The sequence below is a fragment of the Drosophila ananassae genome, chromosome 2L (assembly GCF_017639315.1).
Source record: "Drosophila ananassae strain 14024-0371.13 chromosome 2L, ASM1763931v2, whole genome shotgun sequence".
Lineage (NCBI taxonomy): Eukaryota > Metazoa > Arthropoda > Insecta > Diptera > Drosophilidae > Drosophila > Drosophila ananassae.
The window spans coordinates 29,635,093-29,661,184 of NC_057927.1; the positions used below are offsets into that span (position 1 = coordinate 29,635,093).

General features: G+C 38.9%; 1 protein-coding gene across 1 annotated transcript in view; it reads left to right on the forward strand.

The window, feature by feature from the left end:
• Positions 1-26,092, forward strand: part of LOC6505749 (acetylcholine receptor subunit alpha-like) — a 361,394-nt gene that overhangs the window by 210,959 nt on the left and 124,343 nt on the right. Inside the window, exons 6-8 of the mRNA XM_044718328.1 lie at positions 8,869-9,037; positions 9,156-9,292; positions 9,355-9,498. Of these exons, the coding sequence (XP_044574263.1) occupies positions 8,869-9,037; positions 9,156-9,292; positions 9,355-9,498 (450 nt within the window). The remainder of the gene's footprint in view (positions 1-8,868; positions 9,038-9,155; positions 9,293-9,354; positions 9,499-26,092) is intronic.

Sequence of the window (26,092 nt, forward strand, 5' to 3'; positions counted from 1 at the left end):
GCAAAGTTGCATTATAATTTAATTGCACAATGCAATTAAATCTGGAGCTGAAGCTACTGCATCTGCTGCGTCAAGCCGTGAAAGGATGTTGGGGAGACGCGCAGAGGTAACATGTCAGGAAATGGAGGTACTGCATCGGAAGGTCAAGGCTGCGATGCAGACCGACGATTTAACCATTCTGACCCTCGAGTCTATGGAGAAGCGTCTGCGCGACCGTTTCACCATGCTGCAGGAGGAATTGGAGGAGCTAAACTACAGAGAGATCGGCAGCGATTTATATTGGCGATTCTCTCAGCTGGCTACGGACGTGCACGTTGACATCCAGGTGGAGGTGGCCAAGCGTTCTATACGGGTTGCTGCTCACTCTACGCTGTTGGATGCTACCAATGGTGCTGGGATTTCAAACGCTCCATATAGGCCTGCTCCCTCATTGCCCCCGTTGCCAATGCCAACATTTAGCGGCGGCTATGCCGAGTGGCCGGATTTCTGCGCCCTATTTAGGACAACCATTGACAGCCACCCGCACTTGACCAAGATGGAGAAGCTCAGGTGGCTAATTTCCTGCCTGCGGGACTCAGCCCTGGAGACTATGAGGGCGCTTGAGATTACCGACGCTAACTATGATGTTGCCCTCGACCTTTTGCGCAACCGTTTCAGCAACCGTCGCTTAATCTTCCAAGCTCACATCAACGAGATCCTGCAGTTAAGGGTAGTTGAGCCGGGATCCGTTGCTACTCTTCGAGAATTAGCTGACCGCTTCAATGGACATATGCGGGCCCTTATGAGTTCTGGAACGTCGGCCGAAATTCAAGGATGCCTCCTCATCCAGATCATTTTTCAAAAGCTGGACCCTGCCACAAAGGCCAAATGGGAAGACTCTCTGGCAGGAAACACTAATGATAGCCTGCCAACTTGGGAGTCTATGGCACGATTCTTAGAGCAAAGGTGCCGGACTCTCGAAAGCGTTGACTTTTCTTTGGCGTATTCACCAGTTAACCAAGTAGGCCGAGGTAGATCCTCCAATAACCGATCCTCGTGCATGGTTATTAACGCCAGTCCGGCTCTATGCGCCCTGTGTGGTGTTTTGGCTCACGAGCTTCCTGCTTGTCCAAAGTTCAGTGCTTTGCCAATTGAGGAACGGTACGACGAAGTGCGGCGTCTGGCTCGCTGTTTTGTTTGCCTGGAGGATGGCCATCTAGCTCGCGGATGCTCAGCTTCCCGCTGCTCGACTTGCAATCACCGTCATCATATTCTGTTGCACCCTCGCGGGCAGGTTTCACCCGCACGAGTCTCACGTCCCATCGGTGCAGTTGCTGGTGCGAACCCATCCCGCTCAATGAACACTGTTGTGACCCAGGATCGCAATGCTGAGCTAGTGCTCCTGCCAACAGCAAATGTACTCGTTCGTGGTCGATCTGGAACCTTCCTGCCTTGCCGAGTTTTATTGGATTCCGGTTCATAAGTGCATCTTATCTCGTAGCGGCTGGCGAATGAACTTCAGCTTGGCCGCTCCAAATGCTCCACAACGGTGGCCGGTTTCGGCGGCGCTGGATTTGAAACAGATGGAGCACATATCATATATGCTCCATCAGCCTCACATAGCACATATTCAGTGGAAATTGAGGCTGTTGTAGCTTCACATATAACGGACTATCAGCCTAGCCAGGACATAGATGCTTCGGGCTGGAAGATTCCTGGCAATATGGACCTAGCTGACCCCAACTTCCACAAAACGCAGCGAGTGGACCTGTTGATTGGAGCCGGCTTATTCTTTGACCTGTTGTCGGCTGGCCAAATCCAGTTAGGTCACGGGCTCCCAATTGCTCAAAACACTCGATTTGGCTGGGTGTTTTCTGGCCACGGTGGACTATCACGGGATGTTTCGGCGCTCTGTGGTAGGGAGGACAACCCATGAAATAACCTCTGCAATAATGTGACTGCTGCCCCTTCCAAAATTCTTATTGAAGGCCCACCCTTCAATGGGGGGAGGATGTTGGGCCAAGCAGCCACCAAAGATTGCATATAAAATAATAATAATATTTTAAGCTGCAGCTGTTGTCATCAGCATGTTTCGTCTCTATTTTGTCCCCAGTTTCGCATGCGCTTTATTGTTATTTGTAGCGTATGCGCTTTGGGGAGCTTTGGTTGAGCTTCTGCGCAAGCTCTTGGTTTGGCGTTGTTGTGATTTGGAGTTGATTGGAGCCGCATATATTAGGGTTAAATTGAGCCCAAAATAAATATATTGAAACTATAATTTGAAACGCGTATAGTTATTCGGCTGCTATTAAAAACTATTAATAGCTCAACAATTATTAAAAATTTAAATAATTAATTTAATATAATAATTATTTTATTAATAATATTGACGTACCTTGAACTACTGAACCAGGAAAACGAAAAGAGATTAAAGAGAGTGTGAGTTAATAAATTGCAAAGAATAGAGATAAGAATCTCTATTGAGCGAGAATAGAAGCAATAGAATAGGAGCAAGAGATGAAGAAGCAGAGCAGAGCTATGCTTGGAATGAAAATTAATCAAATAATTATTTTACCTCCAAATATATCACTGCACACGCCAAGCAATACGGATCTAAAAATTGGAATTTTTTTTTTTTGTTTTTTTGTGTATAGGAATAGCTTATTACAGATTTTATAAAAACGTAGTGCGCATAAAAAAAACGTCCGTCCGCATTAAGATAAAGAGAGGAAGTAATGATTATCAATGCTCGATAATCGTAATCATATATTTGTATAAGATTTTAATATACCTCTCATCACTTGGCTTCCATGTGGCGACGATAACTCTTTGTTTCAAAATTCCCAAATGATTTAATTAATGACTTAACCCTCTATCAAATGAATCCCCTGGGATACACACTTAGACTGGAATCAATTTTCTCCAAAATCATGTTGAATTTAAAGACAAATTTTCCAAATCATAGTTTTAAATTTCGAAGAGCAATAAGAATTTCCTAAGTGATCCTAAGTTATTCTATTCATTCGTCAATACTAAGCGTAAGTCTACAGATTTTTCCTCTTCTTCACCTGGGACTGTTGTTTATCTCTTTGCCTTGGTCTTCAACTATACATATTCTTCTGATACTTATAATTTATCTTACATATCTTATCTTATATAATATGTATCTTACGTCATCTATCTTACGTCTTACCACATACTAACAACATAAATTTATAATTATACTTAAGTTTTGTAGACAAATAAAATCAGAAAAGGAAATCTCTATATTAAAGCTTATGTATATGCCTTACCCAACCTTACATCTTTAAAAACACCAACGTCATTGTTATTGTCACGCCCCGAATAAGATTATTATATCCTTGCAGAGGGTATTATAATTTTGATCAAAAGTGTGCAACGCAGTGAAGGAGACATCTCCGACCCTATAAAGTATATATATTCTTGATCAGGATCACCTCCTGAGTCGATATGAGCATGTCCGTCTGTCCGTTTCTACGCAAACTAGTCTCTCAGTTTTAAAGCTATCGAGTTGAAACACACCCTTCTTTCCTTTGCAGGCAGTACATAAGTCGGAACAGCCGGGATCCGTCGACTATATCCTATAGCTGCCATATAACTGATTGATCGGAAATACCATAACTTTAGTGTTTTTTAAGTTAGAGGGTTGGGACTTACCACACATGTTATGTTTGACCAAAATATCTTATATACAAAATTTCTTAAGGATCGGCCGACTATATCCTATAGCTGTCATAGAACGATCGAAATTGGCATAACTTTGGTGTTTTTTAAGTTAGAAAGATGGGATTTGGTACAGATTCTATTTTGGCAAGGGTATATCAACATCGGCTCCACCCGAAGTTAGCTTTCCTTTTTTTTTTTTGTTATCTTAGGGCTCGTGTCTTTAGGGGCATTGCCCTGGGTCAATTTTGGGTCATACCCAAATAATTTTCCACACGCTTAGTAATTTTTCATCAGCGTGCTTAATTTTATTTATATTAGGACTCGTGTCCTCTCATTCGCTTTTATTAGTTTTCGTTGTCTCTTTCGATATTTTTTTCGGAGTGCGATAGCGGCCAGTGGCATCCACATTTGTAAAAAAAATACTAACAAGAAAGGAAAGCTAACTTCGGGCCGAGCCGAATTTGATATACCCTTGCAGTTGTGCCATTTCCGATCGTTCAGTTATATGGCGGCTATTGGATATAGTTGGCCGATCCCTATGAATATAGGGATCGACTAATCCCTATATTTATCCAAATCGAATTGAAGTCTAGACTGGGCGCTAGTGAATTTATACTTGAAGGCATAGTTTAACGTCATAGGCGTACATAAGTACAAGTGAATTAGTCAAGGCCTGATCAGTATTTGCATAAAAGTTCTGAAACGTAAGCAGTGGGGGAAAAGATACATGTTTACGCTTAGTGTTTACAAACTGCTTCGTATCCTGAGTAAACTGAATCCTGCAGCGGCGAATATAACTTCTATAACATTCTGCGTTATGCACGGTGAAATTGGACCGAGCTACTAAGTATCTAGAATAACTAACTGTACAGCCAGATAATCTATGTTTATTCAAAAGTCTACTCATACTATTCTTTAAGTTGATAAGATGCCTTGTATACCAAGGCGGATTCGTTGAAGCGGACGGATATTTCCACGGCACACAAACGTCAAAAAATGAGTTTACAGTGAAATAAAATGTTTGTAATGCTAAGTTTATATCATCGCATGCCAGTAAATCAGACCAATCAAATTCCGAAATTAACTTATTTAATTTCATTAAGTCAGCCTTACGAAAGAAACGAACTTTATGAGATTTAAGTGTAGACTTAAGGTCAATTAAGGAGTTGTTTTCAATTGAAAGCTCAAGAGTGGGCCGATATGGATCCTCAGGGTCAGAAAGGGGCAAAGTTCTGGAAAGAGTAATTCCATCAGGATCAGAAACGAAACATAAGTCTAACAGCTGACCTAAAGAATTTTTAACGTGGTTAATTTGCCCGAGTGACATGTCGAACATCGAGTGACATGTCGAAGTCGTGTTGGGAGCAGTGAGTTTTCAACATTTGACTACATAAGTTCTGGGATATTAAAGTCACCCACAGCTATCAGTTCGGACGAAGGTGGTATGTAAGAACAGGTAATATACAAAGGTTGATCGGACAAAGTGATTTTAATGCAAAGGAATTCAATGTCACCAAACTTTTCTGATTTTACCTCTTCAGAAGCGAGTTTGGAGTCAACAGAGATTAACACTCCTCCTCCTCTTCGCAGAGTTCTATCACATTTAAAAGTGGTGTACCTACTAGGAAAAACTTCGGAGCTTAAGATCTCCGGCTTTAACCAAGTTTCTGTAAATACAATAATGTGAAATGCAAAGAAAGAACTATCTGAATACAGTTTTGGAAGCTTACTACGTAACCCTCTTGTATTCTGATAAGTGTTAGAGAAGACATTTGTTTTTTAAAACTGAGGAAGATCAAGTGGAAGGTTGGTCAGTGGCCGTAACATGTGGGAGTTTTACACCCACAGGTTTGGTAATTTTTTTTTTCACCGTACTTGGCTGATGTTCTTGGACTAAAATATTCTCTGGCCAAAAGCTGGCGGAACAAATCGTCTTGAACATCTGCAAAGGCACACGTGTTTTGAAAGATGACGTGTGCCTGGTATATGAATATTTAAATTTTTATATAAGCGGCTGCATAGTTGTCGGCTGAGCAAGCTGAAGATTATTCACCACAAGCACATCACTAAAAGATGATTTCTTACGCTTTGGAGACTCATTTAGCAGTTGAAGACTACTAAACTGTGTATCGAGCGCACAGAGTTGGTCATTGATTTTACGAAAACCACTAATCAACTCTTTGAATCCGCTTTTAGTCTGCCTCATGAACGATCTCATTTCGTCCTGAACAGCACGACAACCGTCACAGCAAAAGTGGAGACCAGACCTACGTGAGATTGCATCCGAAACTGAGGCCGTAAACCCGGCACACTTAGCGTGTAAATCGTTTCCACAAAGCCAGCAGTGGATGGTAGGCTGGGAAGACGAGATTGTCTTATTACAAGAATTCAACGTACAGACCAATTTAGATTCCATAATTATGAAAAGTTTAAATAATTAATTTATTAACAATTATTAAAAATTCAATAATTAATAATATTGATGAACCTTGTACCACTGTACCAGGGAAACGAAAGGGGGAGATTGAAGCGAGCACTTAGTGCGAGTTAGTAAAATGCAAAGAAAAGAGATAAAAATCTCTATTGAGCGAGAAATAGGAGCAATAGACCGTAAGAGATGAAGAAGCAGAGCAGGGCTATATTTCGAAGAAAAATTTATAAAATTATTATTTTACCTCCAAATATATCACTGCACACGCGAAGCGATACGGATCTATGAATGGCAATTTGTTTATTATTATACCCTTGCAGAGGGTATTATAATTTTGGTCAAAAGTGTGCAACGCAGTGAAGGAGACATCTCCGACCCTATAAAGTATATATATTCTTGATCAGGATCACCTCCTGAGTCGATATGAGCATGTCCGTCTGTCCGTCTGTCCGTCGGTCCGTCTGTCCGTCTGTCTGTTTCTACGCAAACTAGTCTCTCAGTTTTAGAGCTATCGAATTGAAACTTTGCACACACCCTTCTTTCTGTTGCAGGCAGTATATAAGTCGGAACGGCCGGGATCGGTCGACTATATCCTATAGCTGCCATATAACTGATTGATCGGAAATGCCATAACTTTGGTGTTTTTTAAGTTGAAAGCATGGGAGTTTCAATGGATTCCTCTTTTGGCAAAATAATTCGATATGCCTAATTTCATAAGGATCGGCCGACTATATACGATCCGCTATATATCTAATAATATAAGATGCGTGGCGCCACCTAGCGGACTGCGACTCAACTGCAAGGGTATATCAACTTCGGCTCCGCCCGAAGTTAGCTTTCCTTTCTTGTTTTTATTATACCCTTGCAGAGGGTATAATATTATAATTTTTATGGACCGATTGTTTATGGAAATCTAATAAGCAAATTTTATGAAAACGCAGTGCGCACATAAAAACACGTCCATCCGATTTGTGATAAAGAGAGGAAGTCGATTTAATCCTCTTAAATTTAATCCGATTAAATTTAGTTGTTTTGGGATTTCTACAAATGATATAAGTGACTGAGTAGGGTTGGCGACCGAATTAGAAAAATGACGCGGGAGCGCGGCTCAACGCTTGATCCTGCGGAGCGACCGAGAGATCCCGCGAGAGAGCGAGACAAACGCTAGCGCATGACGGCAGATGCAGGTGGCCGATCGAATGCACGAGAGCGGGCGACGAGAATAGAGCGGGAGACGCGAACATAAATATAAAGAAAGTGACGTCACGAATTCAATAAATTATTGCCGGCCAAACTTATTTCCGGCGGCTGCTTGACCCGACACATACATATTCGGCAACCGAATATTTTTCTGTAATGTTATGAATATGCACCTTAGCTGCGCAGCCAGTACCATGGGAACATGGGAACACTTATCGAACTATATCTTGAGTAAGCGACTTTTCCCAGATATGAGCGATATATCAAAAGTGGCGATGTCTCAAATGCTATCTCCACATTTAATATAAATAGGATCGTACAGCCAATTTCGAAACAAAATGTTTTGAAAATTTATTTTTACTGTGTTTCTTTTTCCTTAAGATTTAGACATTTGATCTTAAAGAAAGTGAAAAACATATTTAAAAAACCTTTCTAACGAATTATAGCTTCATTTGTTGTAAAGTTATGCTTTTTTAAATTTAAAGGAATTTTTAATTTTTTAAGGTAACCTTAACTAATTTATAAAAATCGTAGAACAAACGTTGTTCGAATTTTAATAACGAACATACACAAATTTTTACAAAATGTGAAAAAATAAAATAAGGCAAACGCGGACGGTACTTTTTTCAAATTGTCCCCACTATCTTCAATTTAATGAATCAAAAGTGTTTTACATTTCCGCAAATTTCTTCCAAACGAAACTACTTTTGGCTAATGTTTGCATAAAATCCCTCTAATGAAAATAGTACCTTTTATTTGTTATATTACTCATTCAGATTAAATGCACACTGAATATTTTTAATACTTTGGCTATATGTAGTGTCTTCACGCACCTGCTAAAAGCAGGGCATGCGTGCCGCCGCTGTGATAAAACCAAGCACAGGTAGATATATGGTCGGTTAATTTAAGTTTCAAATCTAATACGACACCCAGATCTTGATTTGCTATACACCAATTTTGAAATTTTTCGGATTGAAGTCTGGATTGGGCACTAGTAAATCTATACTGAAGACAAAGCATAACGTCATCAGTGTACGACACAAGTACGTGTGAATTATTTAAGGAAAGGGACAAGTCTTTAATAAACAATGTAAAAAGTAAGGGTATAATATGGCTTCTTTGTGGCACACCAGATGTGACGCGCCCGTGCAAAGCTTCAACTCGATAGCTTTTAAACTGAGAGACTAGTTTGCGTAGAAACCGACAGACAGACGGACAGACAGACGGACATGCTTATATCGGAGGTGATCCTGATCAAGAATATATATACTTTATAGGGTCGGAGATGTCTCCTTCACTGCGTTGCACACTTTTGACCAAAATTATAATACCCTCTGCAAGGGTATAAAAAGCGAATATTTGTCTGATAGGTATAAGATATATCCGACCACGGCCGTTCCGACTTATATAATTCATGCTTATATCGACTCAGGTGTTAATGCTGATCAAGAATATACATAGGTCCCAAAATAATTGAGGAGGATATTATATATAATATAACATTAAATAAACATTTTTATAAAGAAATTATATAAATAATATTAACGATAATATTAAAATTTTATATTTTGCAGAAATGAAAAGTTTTATACTTGTTGTGATGAACCCTATCTCGATATTACTTTTAATATTACAATGAGAAGAAAAACTCTTTTTTATACTGTTAACATAATTATACCCTGCATGGGTATATCCTTTTTGACAGTTTTGACTTTTTATTTGCCATCCGACAGTGGAGAAAAGGTTTGTATTAATAAAGTAAATTTTAAAAATATTTTTAAAAGAAAATGTGTTTCTTACAATGGTCATTATTTTACCAATTTTAATTAATTTTCTTTACATTCACTAACAAATTTTTTAGGTCACATTATCTATCTCTATTCTGATCAGTCTGCATGTGTTCTTCCTATTGGTAGTGGAAATAATACCTCCTACTTCACTAGTGGTTCCTTTATTAGGAAAGTATCTTATATTTGCGATGATACTTGTGTCTATAAGGTAATATGCTGTTTTTGGGTATGTTATATGTATTTAAACTGTATTTCAATCTGTCTTTGTAGTATTTGCGTAACAGTCGTCGTATTGAACGTTCATTTTCGTTCCCCTCAAACACATAGAATGGCACCTTGGGTAAAACACGTGTTCATCGACCTTTTACCACCGTTTTTATTCATTAAAAGACCAACATATAACTTTGAAACGGGGTAAGCATTTTAATTTATTTGTTAATTTATTATTATAACCCAAACTTGTTTTTGTACCCTTGCAGAGGGTATTATAGTTTTGGTCAAAAGTTTGCAACGTAAGTGCCATGTAACTGAACGATCGGAAATGGCACAACTTCGCTATTTTTCTATTAGAAAATTAATTCGATGGTGATATTCCCATGGTGATATTAAGCCAACTATATACCACCCGATTTATATATAATAATATAAGCTGCTACCTTACTGCAAGGGTATATCAACTTCATCTCCGCCCGAAGATAGTTTTTTTTATCTTGTTAAAAAATGGAGTATTTGTAAAATATACATGCAAAAGGACAATGACTTCTGAAGTTCAGAGCATATGACTCCCTTAAGAGCATATAATAAAAATTTCTTTTGTATTGATTTAATGCGGTCTTAATGAACTCAATATTGGTGACACATACTCCGTGCGGACACATACTCCGGACACGAACCGTATACAAGAATTGGATAAAACAATTATATGGGGTTTATTAAATTCTTTTGAAATCTTTCAATAAAATCAATAACATCATTAGCTTTATTAACCCATGAGGAGATAATGTCAAAAATCATGAATAATAGTTAATTTTTCTAAAGCAAATTAAGAACTATAACAATAGAGTCTAGGAAGCTTACTATGTTAACCTCTACAATTACCCGGATAGGTAATAGTAAGACAATTAGAAAAAAAAGAAGAAAAGGAGTTAGTTAGAAAAGGAAGAAGCGTATGATCGTCGAGCTGTGTAGACATTTTTGTTTTTTAGATCTCTCCACAGAGTAAGTTCCAAATCAGCAAATAAGCCAAGTGCTCCCATCCAAAAATAGCGAAAAGACATTGGCAGCTGGGCCATATATCCACGAAGATATTCTGAGTATATATCAAAATAACGAAGGGTATCACTAATTTCTAACTAATTGCAATGTCAAGTGCCGCAAATAAAATGTTAACTTCAACACCTGTCGCGGATCGATTATCGATATTTAGTATTTAAGTAGAATTTTGTTATTGTGCACTCGTGAAGAGATTGGGAACACTAGGATAGAAAATAATGGCGCGTGTGGTGAATTTTTCGTTGATGCCATAGAGTGTGGGAGGTTAAACTGCGGTAAGATTTTGTAATTTTATCATTCTTTCTTACTCTAACATGTAATCCCCATTAGAATAAAACATACGAATACACATTGGCTTGTGTTTTAGAGGCGGGTTGCCCCATCGCCGCCGTACATATGTTGAAGGCATCTCCCACCCGAGAGACGACGTCACCTATTTGCACGTGATCGACAACAGGCACAATTTGAAGACACCTGCACAAACGAAACGGCCCTTTTCAGTATACAAACTGTCAGTAGTACGGGCACACAAGAAGCTAACGCACCCTGCGACTGTTCTGTTTTTTCTGTGGTGACCTTCACTGCATAGAAGCATGTCTGGGTAATAAATATGACCCAGCTTTGAGGAAATGCAGCAACTATGGCGGAAAAAATACTGCAAGCTATAGGGGTTGTCCTTTATAAAGACCTTAGGCCTTGGATTTACAACATCGAAGCTGGTGGTTGATATATAAGACGCTGTAGGTGCTGATGCTTGGAAAATTGATTTAATGGTCGAATTTTCAAAAGGAAAGATACCTTCGGGTGGAGCTGAAGTTTATTTACCCTAGCAGTTCAGTATCAGCTTTTATTATTAGATATGTATCGGATCGTATATACCTGGCCGATCCTTATGAGTATTTTACAATAAAATTCATCTTCTAATAAAAATGTTGGAAACAACCCCAAGCCTCTTTAAAAATAGCAAGGTTGAGTTTATAAAATTTGACAGATCCGTAGAAAGTCCCAACCCTCTAACTTAAAAAACACCAAAGTTATGGCATTTCCAATCAATCAGTTATATCTCATAAATTTCTCACAGAAATAACGAAAAGGGGTGGCGCGTAGATTATAAACTAAAACAAGAAAGGAAAGCTAACTTCGGGCGGAGCCGAAGTTTATATACCCTTGCAGTTGAGTTGCAGTCCCCTAGGTGGCGCCACGCATCCTATATAATTAGATATATAACGGATCGTATATAGTCGGCCGATCCTTATGATCTTATATATTATATGATCTTATATTTGGCATATAGAATTATTTTGCCCAAAGAGGCATCCGTTGAAAATCCCGTCCTTCTAACTTGAAAAACAACGAAGTTATGGCATTTCCGATCAATCAGTTATATGGCAGCTATAGGATATAGTCGACCGATCCCGGCCGTTCCGACTTATATACTGCCTGCAAAGGAAAGAAGGGTGTGTGCAAAGTTTCAACTCGATAGCTTTAAAACTGAGAGACTAGTTTGCGTAGAAACAGACAGACAGGCGGACATGCTCATATCGACTCAGGAGGTGATCCTGATCATGAATATATTATTGGGTCGGAGATGTCTCCTTCACTGCGTTGCACACTTTTGACCAAAATTATAATACCCTCGCGTGCGTCCACGCAAAAATGCGTGCACTCGGCTGTACGGTTTAATTCGATCTATATTTACTAATAAACTTAATCCGGCTTCAACAAATGGACAGCCTCGCCAGCTTGTTAACTGGTCTCTTGAACACCGCTCCATAGCTAGTTCTCACGACAGCGACCCAGTCCCATCCGTCTTCGCGGGCGTGAGTTTCGACGACCCTGGCGGTGCTCCATTGTTGGGGCGGGTGGTGTAACCTGTACCAGATCGCCCTTCGCGATGTCCTTCTGCTCCCGATGCCCCTTGTAGGCCCAAGACGTATTCCCGGGACCATCGCTGCCAAAACATTTGCTTGATTGACGAGACAAGCCGCCATCGCCGCAAGCACATTAGACCCTGGGTCTAACACGTTAGAATCCGGGGTCCGCGGTGCTGGTGGGGTGATGAGCCGCCTGTCAACAAGCGCCTCGAATTCATAACGGCCTCGATTCCAACAAGGACGGCCTTCAGCTCCTCTGCAGTCAACCTCGCGCTACCCACCGCTCGTAGGAGTAGGTGCTTTGCATATTTGACACCTGCCTCGCATAGTCCACCCATGTGCGGAGCCCGCGGCGGTATAAACACAAATACGCATCCTTTTTTTGATGCTTATTGTCGTCCTTGATTTTCTGTTGCAGTGCCGCGAAGTGGCGACACGCTCCGACGAAGTTCGTCGCGTTGTCGCAGTGCACGATCTGCGATCAACGAACCTTTGAAATGCCAGTAAAATCAGACACTGATAAATAAGACACTACTTTTAAATGAACTTCCTTGGACGCAAAACAAATAAAAGGACAATGTAGGACTTATAGGGTGGCTTACCACGAATTTTCAATGTCGTTTCAATAGGGCCACAGAAATCCACGCCACATATGGAGAATTGGCGGAGAGCACGGATTCGATTTAAGGGAAAATCTTCCATGATTTGAGTCATCGCCTCATCTGATGACTCAAATCATGAAAGATTTTGAATTTCGAACAGCGTATGCATGGCCGTACTATCTGACTGCAGACTTCCTCCGCGTTTACTATACAATCGCGCTGTCGCAAGAGACTTACCAGTGCTCGACTCGTGCTATGTCCGACATAGCTCTGGACGAATTGAGAGCGCTTCGTCAACAATACTGGAAACTTGGCACCGTACGATATAGGAGCATTAGCTAGTCGCCCCCGACCCGCAACAACGAAAAGGCAAGCCCAGCCTCAGAAGATTAATGGACAAATGGATTTAGCTTCTGTAGACTTGGGCTAACAACCAGGTTTTTTTGAATATTTTTAATTTTACTCGTGCTCTTGAACTATCTGAACAATTTGATTAAAAGTTTCTTGATATTCAACAGGTGAAGGTACACTATCAAAAGGAACTACTAATTTTGTACACTTCTTTATAAAGCGGAACATGTAAACGAACACTCGCCGCAGTTTTAAGTAAGAGTAAATTCGTTCTATCACTTCCAATAAATATGAAGTGGGGACCATTGCGGTTAATCCGACCGCATTCTTTTTTTGAATCTCAGCAACTTTATTTAATACGAACGTTGACAACGACGATGGATGAGAACGTATCCAATGAAGACAAACTTCTGAATCTGACAAATATATTTTGCGTTCGATCGGTATTTTAATAAAAGGCTTGATTTTGCGGCAGAGGTCTGCAATATATTCTGCGTTCGATCGGTATTTTAATAAAAGGCTTGATTTTGCGGCAGAGGTCTGCGAGAAGGTGAGCAGCACATAATTTAAGATGGGGGAGCGTCTTTGTCTTGAGCGGCGCTACTTTAAACTTTGCAGTCAACAACGAGACTTTAATACCTTCTGCAGATTTGCAACGAATATAGACGCAGGATCCATAGGCTCTCATAGATGCGTCAGAAAAGGCATGAATTTGAATTGTTGACATCGGCTCACTCATCCCAAATCTCGGTATTGAGATATCTTCTAACTGTGACAAGGCAAGCTGAATTTTCCACGCGGATTTCAAATGCAGTGGAATCGACTCATTTCAAATGCAGTGGAATCAACTCATTCCAATTTAGCTTATTAAGCTTATTTAGTTCCTGCAGCAGGATCTTTCCTTTAATTGGGTGTTGGCCAATTGGGATTGGGCTTAGTAAGCCAAGAATAGCTTTGATGTCACCGAAAGAATGTTCCGCTTAGCCGCTCTTTGACCCATGACTGAAGTATCAATTTAAAATTTCAATACGTCATCTTTGGGTCCGAAAGTGTTATTGGCTTAACGGTGCTCTCGGATGCAGTAACTTCAGGCGAGTTTGAAAACCACTGTTTTAATTCAATCTCACCATTTTGAAGAAGCTGAGTTATTTCTGACTTCAGTGTCTTTAGCTCCTCCAAGCAAACCAGCACCCTTTAACATCGTCGACGTAAAAGTCAGACTCAATAACTTTAGCAGCACGAGGGAATGTATTTTTTGCGGATTCACTCAACCTTTTCAAACACCTTATGGCAAGGAGTAACTCACATCGCCTATCTACTTCATTCACCATTACTTGGCGGTTCATCTTTTTCTTTTCGGCCTTCAGAGCGAATTTTTTTTAGCCGAAACCGAAGAAGAGTTGAGTACAGCTCTTCCTGAATTTTTGGACCCACAATCAACAAATAATTTAAACATTTGTGTGTGGATGTCTTACAGGACGCATCAAAAACCACTCGTAGTTTGGTCGTTGTAATTTGAGGCCGTAAGACACACTGGTGGGCTATAACGTAGTTCGGAGTAGCAAGGACATATTACCTAGGGATTTGTATTCTTCCATAAATTCCCAATACATTTTCCTTTCCAATACAAGCTCGGATCTCGAGATAATCTTCTCCCGAGCGACAGAAAACGGCGTTTGGCTATCTCGAATGAGTTTCCCAAAACGCTTGGGCACGTCTTAAATGCAAGTCTGATTTCAAATCTACCTGAAGGCAGTATTCAGTAGTCTTTCGGTTATGTTCCTCACACAACTCCTGCCTTGCCGACAATTTTTTTTAGAAGATGGAACTTCTTTCAACGACCAGAATTTTTACAAATTGTAGTCTATTGATTGTAATATTTCTTCTTGGCAATTCAGGCTAGAGACCGGTTATAGAGTAGTTGAGGAATTTGCCCGATACTATCCGATACTAAGGAGCGCATTTTGAAGTATGGAATGGTTCGTACCTTGCTTTGTTTTTGGTGCATAAACTCTAGTTTATAAGATATTGACTTGAAACTTTTTTTGTTGTATTATTTAAACTACAACAAAATTTTGTTGTTTTTTTTTTTAATTGCGTACCGCACAGTGGTTAAAAATTCACTTTTATTTAAGAAATTATTACAAATTATAATTTGAATCACATTTGGTATTACATTATAGAAAAATAAAATTAAACTCTATTACGTATTTAGAATCCATTGTTAAATTTTACAAACACTGAAAAAAAATTGGATTACATTTTTTTAATAACTCAACAATTGTAACTTACTCTTTTCCTTGTGTTTTAGTTTTCAATACCGTCAGGTACCTCTTCCTCTAATTCGATTTAAAAGTGTCACTTACATCATCGTTGCCATTTTCTGCATCTGAGTCTTCTGCGCACGAGTTTTGGGATGTACTTCCGTCTTTGTGGCCAACACCTGGGGATATGATTGGCGAATCCAAAAGATCGACAACCTCTGCTGGCAGAGGCATCCTGTTGGTTTTTGTGAACCAAGAACTAGAAATTAAAGGATCAGACGAATCCATAGCTCTGTGAAAGACATCTGACATATTGTCAATCCGGCTACATTTGCTGGCATGATTTTTTCGGTCAGCCTTGAAAAGTTGGTGCCTTGCTTCTGATGCACTTTCTGCCAAGGAGCCAACAGGAACAATTGATTTTTCAATGATGATGTATCCATGTACTAAAATGTTGTGTACTGTTGGCGACATGGGGTACCATAAGTAAATGGTCCTATATATAGTAAAAGTTTCAAAACAGAATAATTGGAATTTTTCTGAATTTATAGGGAAATGAAAATTTATGGCTATCAAAATTACATGTAGGCGATGAATCAAATTGTGATCTATTCCTAATATAGAGGACAATAATTTTGGGTTGGAGAATGCCCGCCTCGCCGTATTTCCGTCATTTGTATTGCCACTGCCATTTTGTCTCGGCTTGTCTACACGAAGCCCCATATCTTTCCAAAATCTTTCCAAATCCAATTCGACTTTGTCATTTCCTTTAACATGCCACTTTCTAAGCTCAATTCTGTATGATATTTTAAGGAAGAATTCAAAAAAGCGAATCCATGTATGAAGGGAACTTAATCCATACTGATCCGTATGTGGCTTCATATCAAATATTTTGGAATGAAAATCACTTATAGTAAGAAGCTGGGTGCGCTTTGCCCCACACATTGGACACGACTGGCTGGATTTTGTTCCTGTTATTATATTTAACACCTTGCCGTCTATAAGTGTTAGGTGCCCATCGAATTTTACAAAAATTGCATTCGATTCGATAGCATGCACGTATAAATCGAGGTTTTTAATCTAATTGTCCAAGTTTTTTTTTTCTTCTAATATAAGAGACTTTGTTTCCTTTAAGTATGCCATTTTTAGAGGACGGCAAAATCGTATGGACTGAGGCGATTTATTTAACCTCTTTGTTTTTGATCTATCATTTTTATGGGAATAATTGATGTAACAAATAGAGAATCATCTAAAGATTGAGACTCTACGATGCTTAATTTTTGTTTGTATAAACTGTGACCAGTTGACCCATCAACCCCATAGCTAAACATAAGAGTACACTGAGTAACATCTGAAAGTATTTCACAAACTTCCTTTTGCATCAGTAATATTCTTGAAGCGGTATGGTTCAATAAGTTTTGCAAGGAAACTTTTGCTTCATTTTCGGTGCATGCTATTCCAGCAGGTATACATTTTAATTTCTCCTCGGCTATTTTCGAATAAGAGGGGTAAATATCGCAGCCATGTAGTTTAATAAGTTGTTTTACATTTATGTATTGCTGCTTAGTGAACCCATTTTCCATAAAAAAAGCGAATGCCTTTTCAGAAGTTATTGGAATCGGAGCCAGCAATCCAGTTCTATCAGTTTTTTTTATAACTTAATTTTCAGTTGATTTTCTGGCAGAAATGTTAGCAGCGTGTAATAACAAAGGGGTTGAATTTTGATTTTCTATCGCAACTTCAGATGCCAGCTTTATTTTAAGTCGTTTACCAGCAGCTTCATATGTCAATTTCGGACGACCACCTTTCTTCTGTGGGGATTCATTTATATCAGAAAGTCGTATAATCATATTGCCGGATAGCCACATGGCGTGTGTTTGTCTAAATCGCTTTATGTTTCGGCAGCATCGTGGCAAATGTTTATTAATGTAATTAATAAAGTTAGTAATTTTATGTGATATTGTTTGGTTTATTGTTTCGATTTGATGATCGCCATTCAATTTGTCGAATATGTAAGTCCCCAAGGCTTCTCGCGAGCGTTTGTTGCTTTCCCAAATTGCAAGAAGAGCCCCGTGACCAAACACATATGTGCCTGGATAAACGCAAGTTTATCGAAAAGGAGCAAAAATGAGCAAAAATGGTTAATTGTATGACAACAAGGAAACTTTTGCAGTTAATTTCTCGTTCTTACTCATTTGCAATTAATAAGTTATTCTCCAAAAAACACAAACACAATTGTTAGTTCAAATCTATAAAGATACATATATAAAACAGTTCACAGTTGGACAACAAGACTTATAATAACAAATGTTTAAGCTAATTTGCATTAATAATTACCTTCGTAAAAAATTTCCACTTTTAGATTTTTCAAATTTTTTTTTCACACAAAGCAGCAAGCACTCAAAGTTTACTTGTTTTTTGCGCCAATTTAACAACATTGCAGAGTCTCTCAAGTACTTGACTTTGTTTGGAAAGCGGATTTTTTCAAATGAAGATATCAAAATTCGATTAGTATGGGCCATTCATAAAAATTAATTAGGAAAAAAAATAGGTTTATGCACCAAAATCGGATTTTTTACCCATTGTGCAACGGACAAAAGTGTGAAAAATGACTCAGCTCCAATTAACATATCTATCCGCTGAAGTTTATAAAAATATGGGTCTGGTAATGGCAAGTTCTTTGGTAGGGTCCAATCTTTCACGTTCACTGACTGGTCAGGCCTGAAATTCTTTTTAAAATCAAAAAGTCGAACGGAAACTCGCTACCATTGATTCTCGACTTCACCACGGTAAAACCAATTCCAAGCAAGTTGATGCACGATTACTCCCTACGGATCTGTAAGCGTTCAGCAAGATCATCAGTAATGAAATTCATTTGTGACTCTGAGTTATGTAATGCTCGGGCCAATATGTGCTCGCCATTTTTTGTTCGAATGCTTACGATCGACTTCGCTAACAAAACCCTTTCTAGAGACGACGCATGCGAAGCATATGAAGTAGAAGGGCCATCATTCGGTAACCCTGCTAAGTTATTTTTAGTCACTGTAAGTCGGTGCAGAAGTTTATGCGATTTTGCACAGATTTGACATCTAGCCGATTTGCTGTGACCTTTTCGCAAACAATTTAATTACTCGGTGACCAGGAAAGCCTTAATAGTTCCTAAGGCTTCACCAGAGAGGCACATCTTTGTGTACTAAAATCTCGAAAAGATTTATAAAATTGTTGAACTCCGAATAATTTCCACTGAATTTTGGTAATGCAAAACTGAGAAGTCGAGCTCGAGTTGGGGCTGCAGAAATTGTAGTAGCTGTACTCCCGTATGTATTGAAGGCATAACATAAAGACATAATCCTTGCCTTGGTAGTTATTGTTAATTTTTCCAACTCGGCTCCAAATTCATCCATTTCGTGTAATTGCTCGATCTGGTCGAGTTGCAAGACCTGATTTGCTTTAGAAATTGTCTCATGTAAAACCTGAAGCCTGCATTCTAGCTCGGTCTTTTCTAGAGGAAGTGATCCAGCTTCCAAACGTTTCTCTAACCGGCGAATGCTTTTTACTTTAACATTTAATCTTCTTTTTAAATCATTAAGGGTCGTGGAATTAAGTTTGGGTTTATTACTCTCCATTCTATAAAAATTATTTCTTATTATTAAAATTATTTATTTAAATATGTTTTAATTAATTTAATTTTAATTTTAATTTCGATAAAAAACGAAACTAATTTATTAATTTAATTAATATTTATTTTAAAGTAATACTGTGAATTAAAAATTTTTGTTTTATAATAAACAAGAAAGGAAAGCTAACTTCGGGCGGAGCCGAAGTTTATATACCCTTGCAGATGAGTCGCAATCCGCTAGGTGGCGCCACGCATCTTATATTATTAGATATACAGCGGATAGCATATAGTCGGCCGATCCTTATGAATTTTGGCATATCAAATTATTTTGCCGAAAGAGGAATCCAATGAAACTCCCATCCTTCTGTACCAAATCCCATCTTTCTAACTTAAAAAACACCAAAGTTATGCCAATTTCAATCGTTATATGACAGCTATAGGATATAGTCGGCCGATCCTTATGAAATTTTGTACATAAGATATTGGTCAAATATAACATGAGTGGAAAGTCCCAACCCTCTAACTTAAAAAACACCAAAGTTATGGCATTTCCGATCAATCAGTTATATGGCAGCTATAGGATATAGTTGATCGATCCCGGCCGTTCCGACTTATGTACTGCCTGTAAAGGAAAGAAGGGTGTGTGCAAAGTTTCAACTCGATAGCTTTAAAACTGAGAAGCTAGTTTGCGTAGAAACAGACAGACGGACATGCTCATATCGACTCAGGAGGTGATCCTGACCCTGAAAACAGTAGTCCACCCGGCGGCGCCAAAATGTTTAATGAGAATATTTTATCTCATAAATTTCTCACAGAAATAACGAAAAGGAGCCTCCCCTGCGTAGGTTATAAATTAAAAAACGACGAAAAAAGAACAAAATGAGTGCACTCGGCTGTACGGTTTAATACCATCTATATTCTATAATAAAATTAAGCCTAGCCTATCTATTGCAGCAATGCGGGCCAATTCACAAGAGAGCGCAACTGAGCGCTCCGCCCTATGCTAACTTATACTAGACTTCCAAATAAATTCAGTTTATTTTTCATTTTCCATTAATTTCTATCTATTATTGATGTTGAGCTATCAGCGTTTTGATAGCGGCCGAATTAATAGACAAGGTTCTATTTTATTATTCAATTTATTGTGGGTCAATTTAACCTCAAAACAAATTCCGCGGCCGAACCAAAACAATGCCGAATTACAAGTGCCTAAAACCTCAGAGCTTGCGCAGAAGCTCCACCAAAGCTCCCAAAGTGCATGCGCTACAAATACCAATAAAGCGCATGCGAAACTGGGAGACAAAACAGAGAAGAACACACGTTGACAACAACAGCTGCAGCTAAGCATTTTATGATTATTTTAAATGCACTTTTTGGTGGCTGCTTGGCCCAACAATTGATTTATTAACGCTACGAGATCTGTAGTTCCGACAAATATTCTGTGAGAAAAGGAAAGAAGGATGTGTGCAAGTTTTAAGTGCATACCTTTAAAACTGAGCGACAACAGACGTACAGATGGACATGCTTGTATCACTTAGGAAGTGATATATATTACAGTGGTTGTTGCCGCTCCGATCTCATGGGAGTTTCTCATTTTACAAATTTACTTAGGAGTTAAAGGAGGTCTAAGTCTCGTAGCTCCGCTGCCCAAAGCGGCAGCGAAGAGACGGTTATGTATTCTTAAGTATATAGTTATGTTATGTAATAATGTTCGCTTAGGCGGAGGTATGTGGACATGCATAAGATCCACTCGTGTTACGTATATGCGGACATATGCACTTTTCGGCGTACAACTAAGGCACAGCGGGCGATTCATATTTCGGTGCACTTAGGTTTATGACCGAGACCTTGAATAACGTAAACACTGCGACAAAGTGTTATAGTGTGTACCCTTTAACTACTCTTGGTACAGTGGGTGGTCGATATATATATATAAGATATTAATTGTGCATTAGGGTGGGTCGATTTAAAAATCGCTTAGGCACATATGATTTTCGGATTCTAGGGATCAAAATAAGAAACTTTGCTCAAGAGACCATACCTCTAAAGTGAATTCTGATGTCCCTTGTTTTAACGAGTAGGAAAAATCCTGGTTTGACCCATTTAGAGTGCCCCAATCGAGTCCAAATGTATGAAAGACCCACTAGCTTTGGAGGGTCGACCCACCCATTCAAGTGGTACCCCCATGGGGCCCTGTAAGCGTTCTTCTGTAAGCGTTGACCCTGAAACTGACCCTGAAAAAGTTTAGACGGTGAATTTAGAATTTTTACAATTTTAAATGCATCTTAAAATTTCTGCAAAAAATGTTTAGACATTTATTACCTTTAGAGCCAGGCGATCACATTGGCATACAACTTACTTGTGGATTTTTGTGGGGTTACTGTAAATGTAAAATGACGTGAAAATTAATATAACAAGAACAGTTTAACAAGTAGGTTTTTTTTATATCTCCAACAAAATATCTCAACAAAAATTTGATTTCATAGCGGCCACGCAAACGTGCTGAGCTCGCCGGCTATGCATGCGCATCCGACCACACGCTGCATCCGCAGTTGTGCCGGAGCGGGCTTTTGGAGGATCGGCCATCGCCGTCGCCTGGTTAACTTAGTTAAGTACACCCCCCTTAGAAATGAGGCCGGCCTCGGCCGACCCTAATTCATCTCTTTTGGCTGGGCCTCAGTACTTCTGGGTGACTCGTCGATAGGTTAAACCGATCAAAGCGCAGAATATTGCTCGTGCAATTAGTACCATCTGATGTTATCGATAGTTATTGACCTTCTCCCCAAATTGCGTTCACTCAAACGGTGAAGCTTTTAATTAGTCCGTGACGTGTGCCGATGTTATGGATCAAAGGAATAGCAGGTTTATGCATGTAAACCTGTAATTCGGATATACTGTAATGTTTGTTCAAAATGGGGGAGCCCACCAGCGAAACAAAAGAAATATAGCATGATAAAAATGATAGTAATTAAACAACTTATGCAAAAGGGTTATCCCCAGCCCTTAGCAATTAAGCAATTAAGAGAAATTATCATGGCATACCTAAGGTTTTCCCTGTGGACCACCCTCCCTTAATAAGGACTGTGGTCTCCATGTCCGCTTCTATAGTTTTCTCTTCACACAACGGTGAGAGTTTGTTGCCTAGTCGCCTGTGTGACTTCAAAAGGACTTTTTCGCCAACTTCGAACCCTATTCTGTCAGGAAGCATTTTTCCTGTCTCTGAGCTTTTATTGGGCGTGCTCTATTCTATCCTATCCTCGCAATATAGGTCATTCGATTGTGTTTGAACCACGTCGTCTGGCCTGTTGTCGATGACCGAATGGATAGATTTGTTATATCTGGCAGTGGCCAGCAAAATTAACTTAACGGTGTCACTGATGCCGTTATCAATTTTAAGGCACCCAGCAAGCTCTTTCAGAGTGCTGTGAAAACGATCCACTTGTCCGATTAAGACACTGTGGATGGGCGCTGGATTCGAGATGCTACCGCCGAAGTGGTTGTCCAAAATGGAGTATATTATATAAATACTTATATGAACTCCAAATATATACATATTATTGCGGTTGGAAAATATTTTACTTAGTTAGAAAAAGTAGAATTTTTCCTTAGTAGAAAAAGTTTGCTTCATTTGTTGTAAAGTTATGCGTTTTTTTAAATTTAAAGGTTTTTTTAGTTTTTTGAGGTAACCTTAGATAATTTAAAAAATAGTGGAACAAATTTTTTCAAAATTTTAAAAATTAAATAAATTTTGTCTGGCAACACCTATGTCCCCACTATCTCCAATTTAGTGAATCAAAAGTGTTTCCGCAAATCATCCCAAATCAATCTTCTTTTGGCTAATGTTTGCATAAATTCCTCTAATAAAAACAATACCTTTCATTTGGTATATCACTCATTCAGATTGAACGCACACAGAATATTTTTAACTCTACGGCTATATATAGTGTCTTCATGCGCATGCTAAAAGCAGGGCATGCGTGTCGCCACCTAGTTGACTACCGTCCGCTGTTATGTAGCATTTCTCCTACATGAGATGGGACTGGTGTTTTGCCAAGCTCATGTTTTTCAGGTCTTTGCTTAGCGCATGTCCTGCAATTAGCGACTACTTCGCTCGGTAGCTTGGCCAATTTTAGGAACTAGTACTCTGCTTCACATTTTCTTGGGCCGATCTGTGTGCCCTGTTGTGCTCGACAGTTAGAATTTCTCGCCTCGCAGCGACCGAAAAAATATTCGTTACACGGTTTTTGGAATACCAAAATTTGATGGCTGGGAATTGCCGAAACAATTTATCCTGAATCATCGCTAGAGTGTGTAAATCGCAATGAATGGCATTTATGCCTTTAGGGACAATAATTTTTGCGGGCTCCTCAAGCAATGACTCCTTGCATGTAAAGTCAATGTCATGATAGAGACCGTGCTTCCTACAGAGTTTTCTGGTTGTAGAAGTATTTCAAAGGCTTGAGAAGACATCCGCAACGAGGTTGTCTTTTTTTTCTAGTCTCCGTTTCTTTGGCCAGCGTTGGCTGCGATATGCATTTAAAATGTCGATCTTCATGTGTCCAGAAGTTTGCTTCGTTCTTTATCGACCCATGTTTTTTTTTTTTTTGTGTTTTTTATTTGTGGATCCCTTGACGTTGGAGATCCTTCGATGTCGATGTCCTGAAGGGTCCTGTCACGGGCGCCATGTATCAAAAAGCAGCCGGAGTTTAGTTTAATCTTCTTTATTTTATTTAGGTCAGGAGCAGTGGTTGTTGCCGCTCCGAGCTCATGGGAGTTTTTCATTTTACAAATTTACTTAGAAGTTAAAGGAGGTCTAAGTCTCGTAGCTCCGCTGCCCAAAGCTGCAGCGAAGAGACGGTTATGTATTCTTAAGTATATAGTTATGTTATGTAATAATGTTCGCTTAGGCGGAGGTATGTGGACATGCATAAGATCCACTCGTGTTACGTATATGCGGACATATGCACTTTTCGGCGTACAACTAAGGCACAGCGGGCGATTCATATTTCGGTGCACTTAGGTTTATGACCGAGACCTTGAATATCGTAAACACTGCGACAAAGTGTTACAGTGTGTACCCTTTAAGTACTCTTGGTACATTGGGTGGTTGATATATATATAAGATATTAATTGTGCATATATGTATGTGCATATTACATCTCCCTCCTTTTGAAAAATAACTTAATTTCATGGAGTTATTTTCTAACATAGATTGTACAAAATTTAATAAATGATATTACCAATAAGATAAAAATAAAAAAATGTTTTTTGTGAATCCCCTATTTTTTTGTTTTCTTCTAGATATGCTTCTATTATGTGGGGTTATTTTCGGTATGCTTATTTTTCTCTTTTTATACCCTTGCAGAGGGTATTATTTTGGAATTTTGGAAAAAGTGTGCAACGCAGTAACGCAGTAAAGACGCAGTAAAGAACGCAGTAACGACCCTATAAAGTATATATATTCTTGATCAGGATCACCTCCTGAGTCGATATGAGCATGTCCGTCTGTCTGTCTGTCGGTTTATACGCAAGCTAGTCTCTCACTTTTGGAGCTATCGAGTTGAAACTTTGCACACATCGTATATAAGCACACATAGTATATAAGTCGGAACGGCCGGGATCGGTCGACTATATCCTATAGCTGCCATATAACTGATTGATCGGAAATGCCATAACTTTGGTGTTTTTTAAGTTGAAGCGTTGAGACACATTCCACACATGTTATATTTGGCCAAAATATCTTGTCTACAAAATTTCATAAGGATCGGCCGACTATATCCTATAGCTGTCATAGAACGATCGAAATTGGCATAACTTTGGTGTTTTTTAAGTTGGAAAGATGGGATTTGGTAAAGATTCTATTTTGGGAAAACCAATCTGATCTGTCAATTTTCATAAGGATCGGCCGACTATATACGATCCGCTATATATCTAATAATATAAGATGCGTGGCGCCACCTAGCGGACTGCGACTGAACTGCAAGGGTATATAAACTTCGGCTCCGCCCAAAGTTAGCTTTCCTTTCTTGTTTTTTATTAAGACCTTATCTCCCTTTTTCAACTCAAAATCTTAACTATTTTTGTCGTAAATAATTTTTTGTTCTATTTTGTGAGATTCTAATTTAAGGTGGCTCTCTTAAATGCCTGTTCTAATCTGAATTTTGATTTCTTAGCATAATCTTCTATATTATAAAGAGGTTTTTTGTTTTCTATGCTATTAAAATGCTTTGGTAAATTTGAAGTTTTACCAAAAACTAGCTCGTATGGACAACAGTCATGTGCCTTAGAGGGCACATCGTATTAAAACAATAGACGAAGTATTGTAGCCATACATCCCAATCCGTTTTGTCAACTGAGATGTATGAACGAATGTACTCATTGAGTGTTCTGTGGCTCCACGATACCTACAGTTTGGTGATGATGTGCAGTCGAAGTTATGTTTTCAATATTTAAATTTTTATATAGACCTTCAATAATTGAATTTTTATATTCCGTTCCCAAGTCCGTAATGAAAGTCTACATTCGACCGTACTTTAGAATAAAATCTTCAAATATAGCTTTTGCTACTGTATTTGCACTTTTATTTGGTATTGGTGTGGCTATCAGGTATTTAGCTAAGTCGGATATGTTTTTCCGCGTACTCGTTTCCATTTTTTGATTTTGGTAGTGGACCAACCGTATCCACAATTACTCTATCGAAAGCTCTTTGTGGAGTTTCAGTTATAGTTAATGTGGTCTTAGTGTGTTTAGTTGTTTTTGACTTTTGGCATTTAGGACATTTCTTTATGTACTCTTTTATGTATTTGGACATATTTTTCCAGTAATAATGCCTCTGGACCTTGGCCAAGGTTTTAGTAATGCCTGTATGAACACCTTGTATTGGATCATCGTGAAATGTAGACAATATAGCTTCTTTTTCTTTATTATTTTTTATTACGGTCACCGGGTTGAGTAGCCCTACTCTTAATGATTTCAATATATAATTGCCCATATTTTTAAAATTATCAATTGAAACATGTTCAAAGA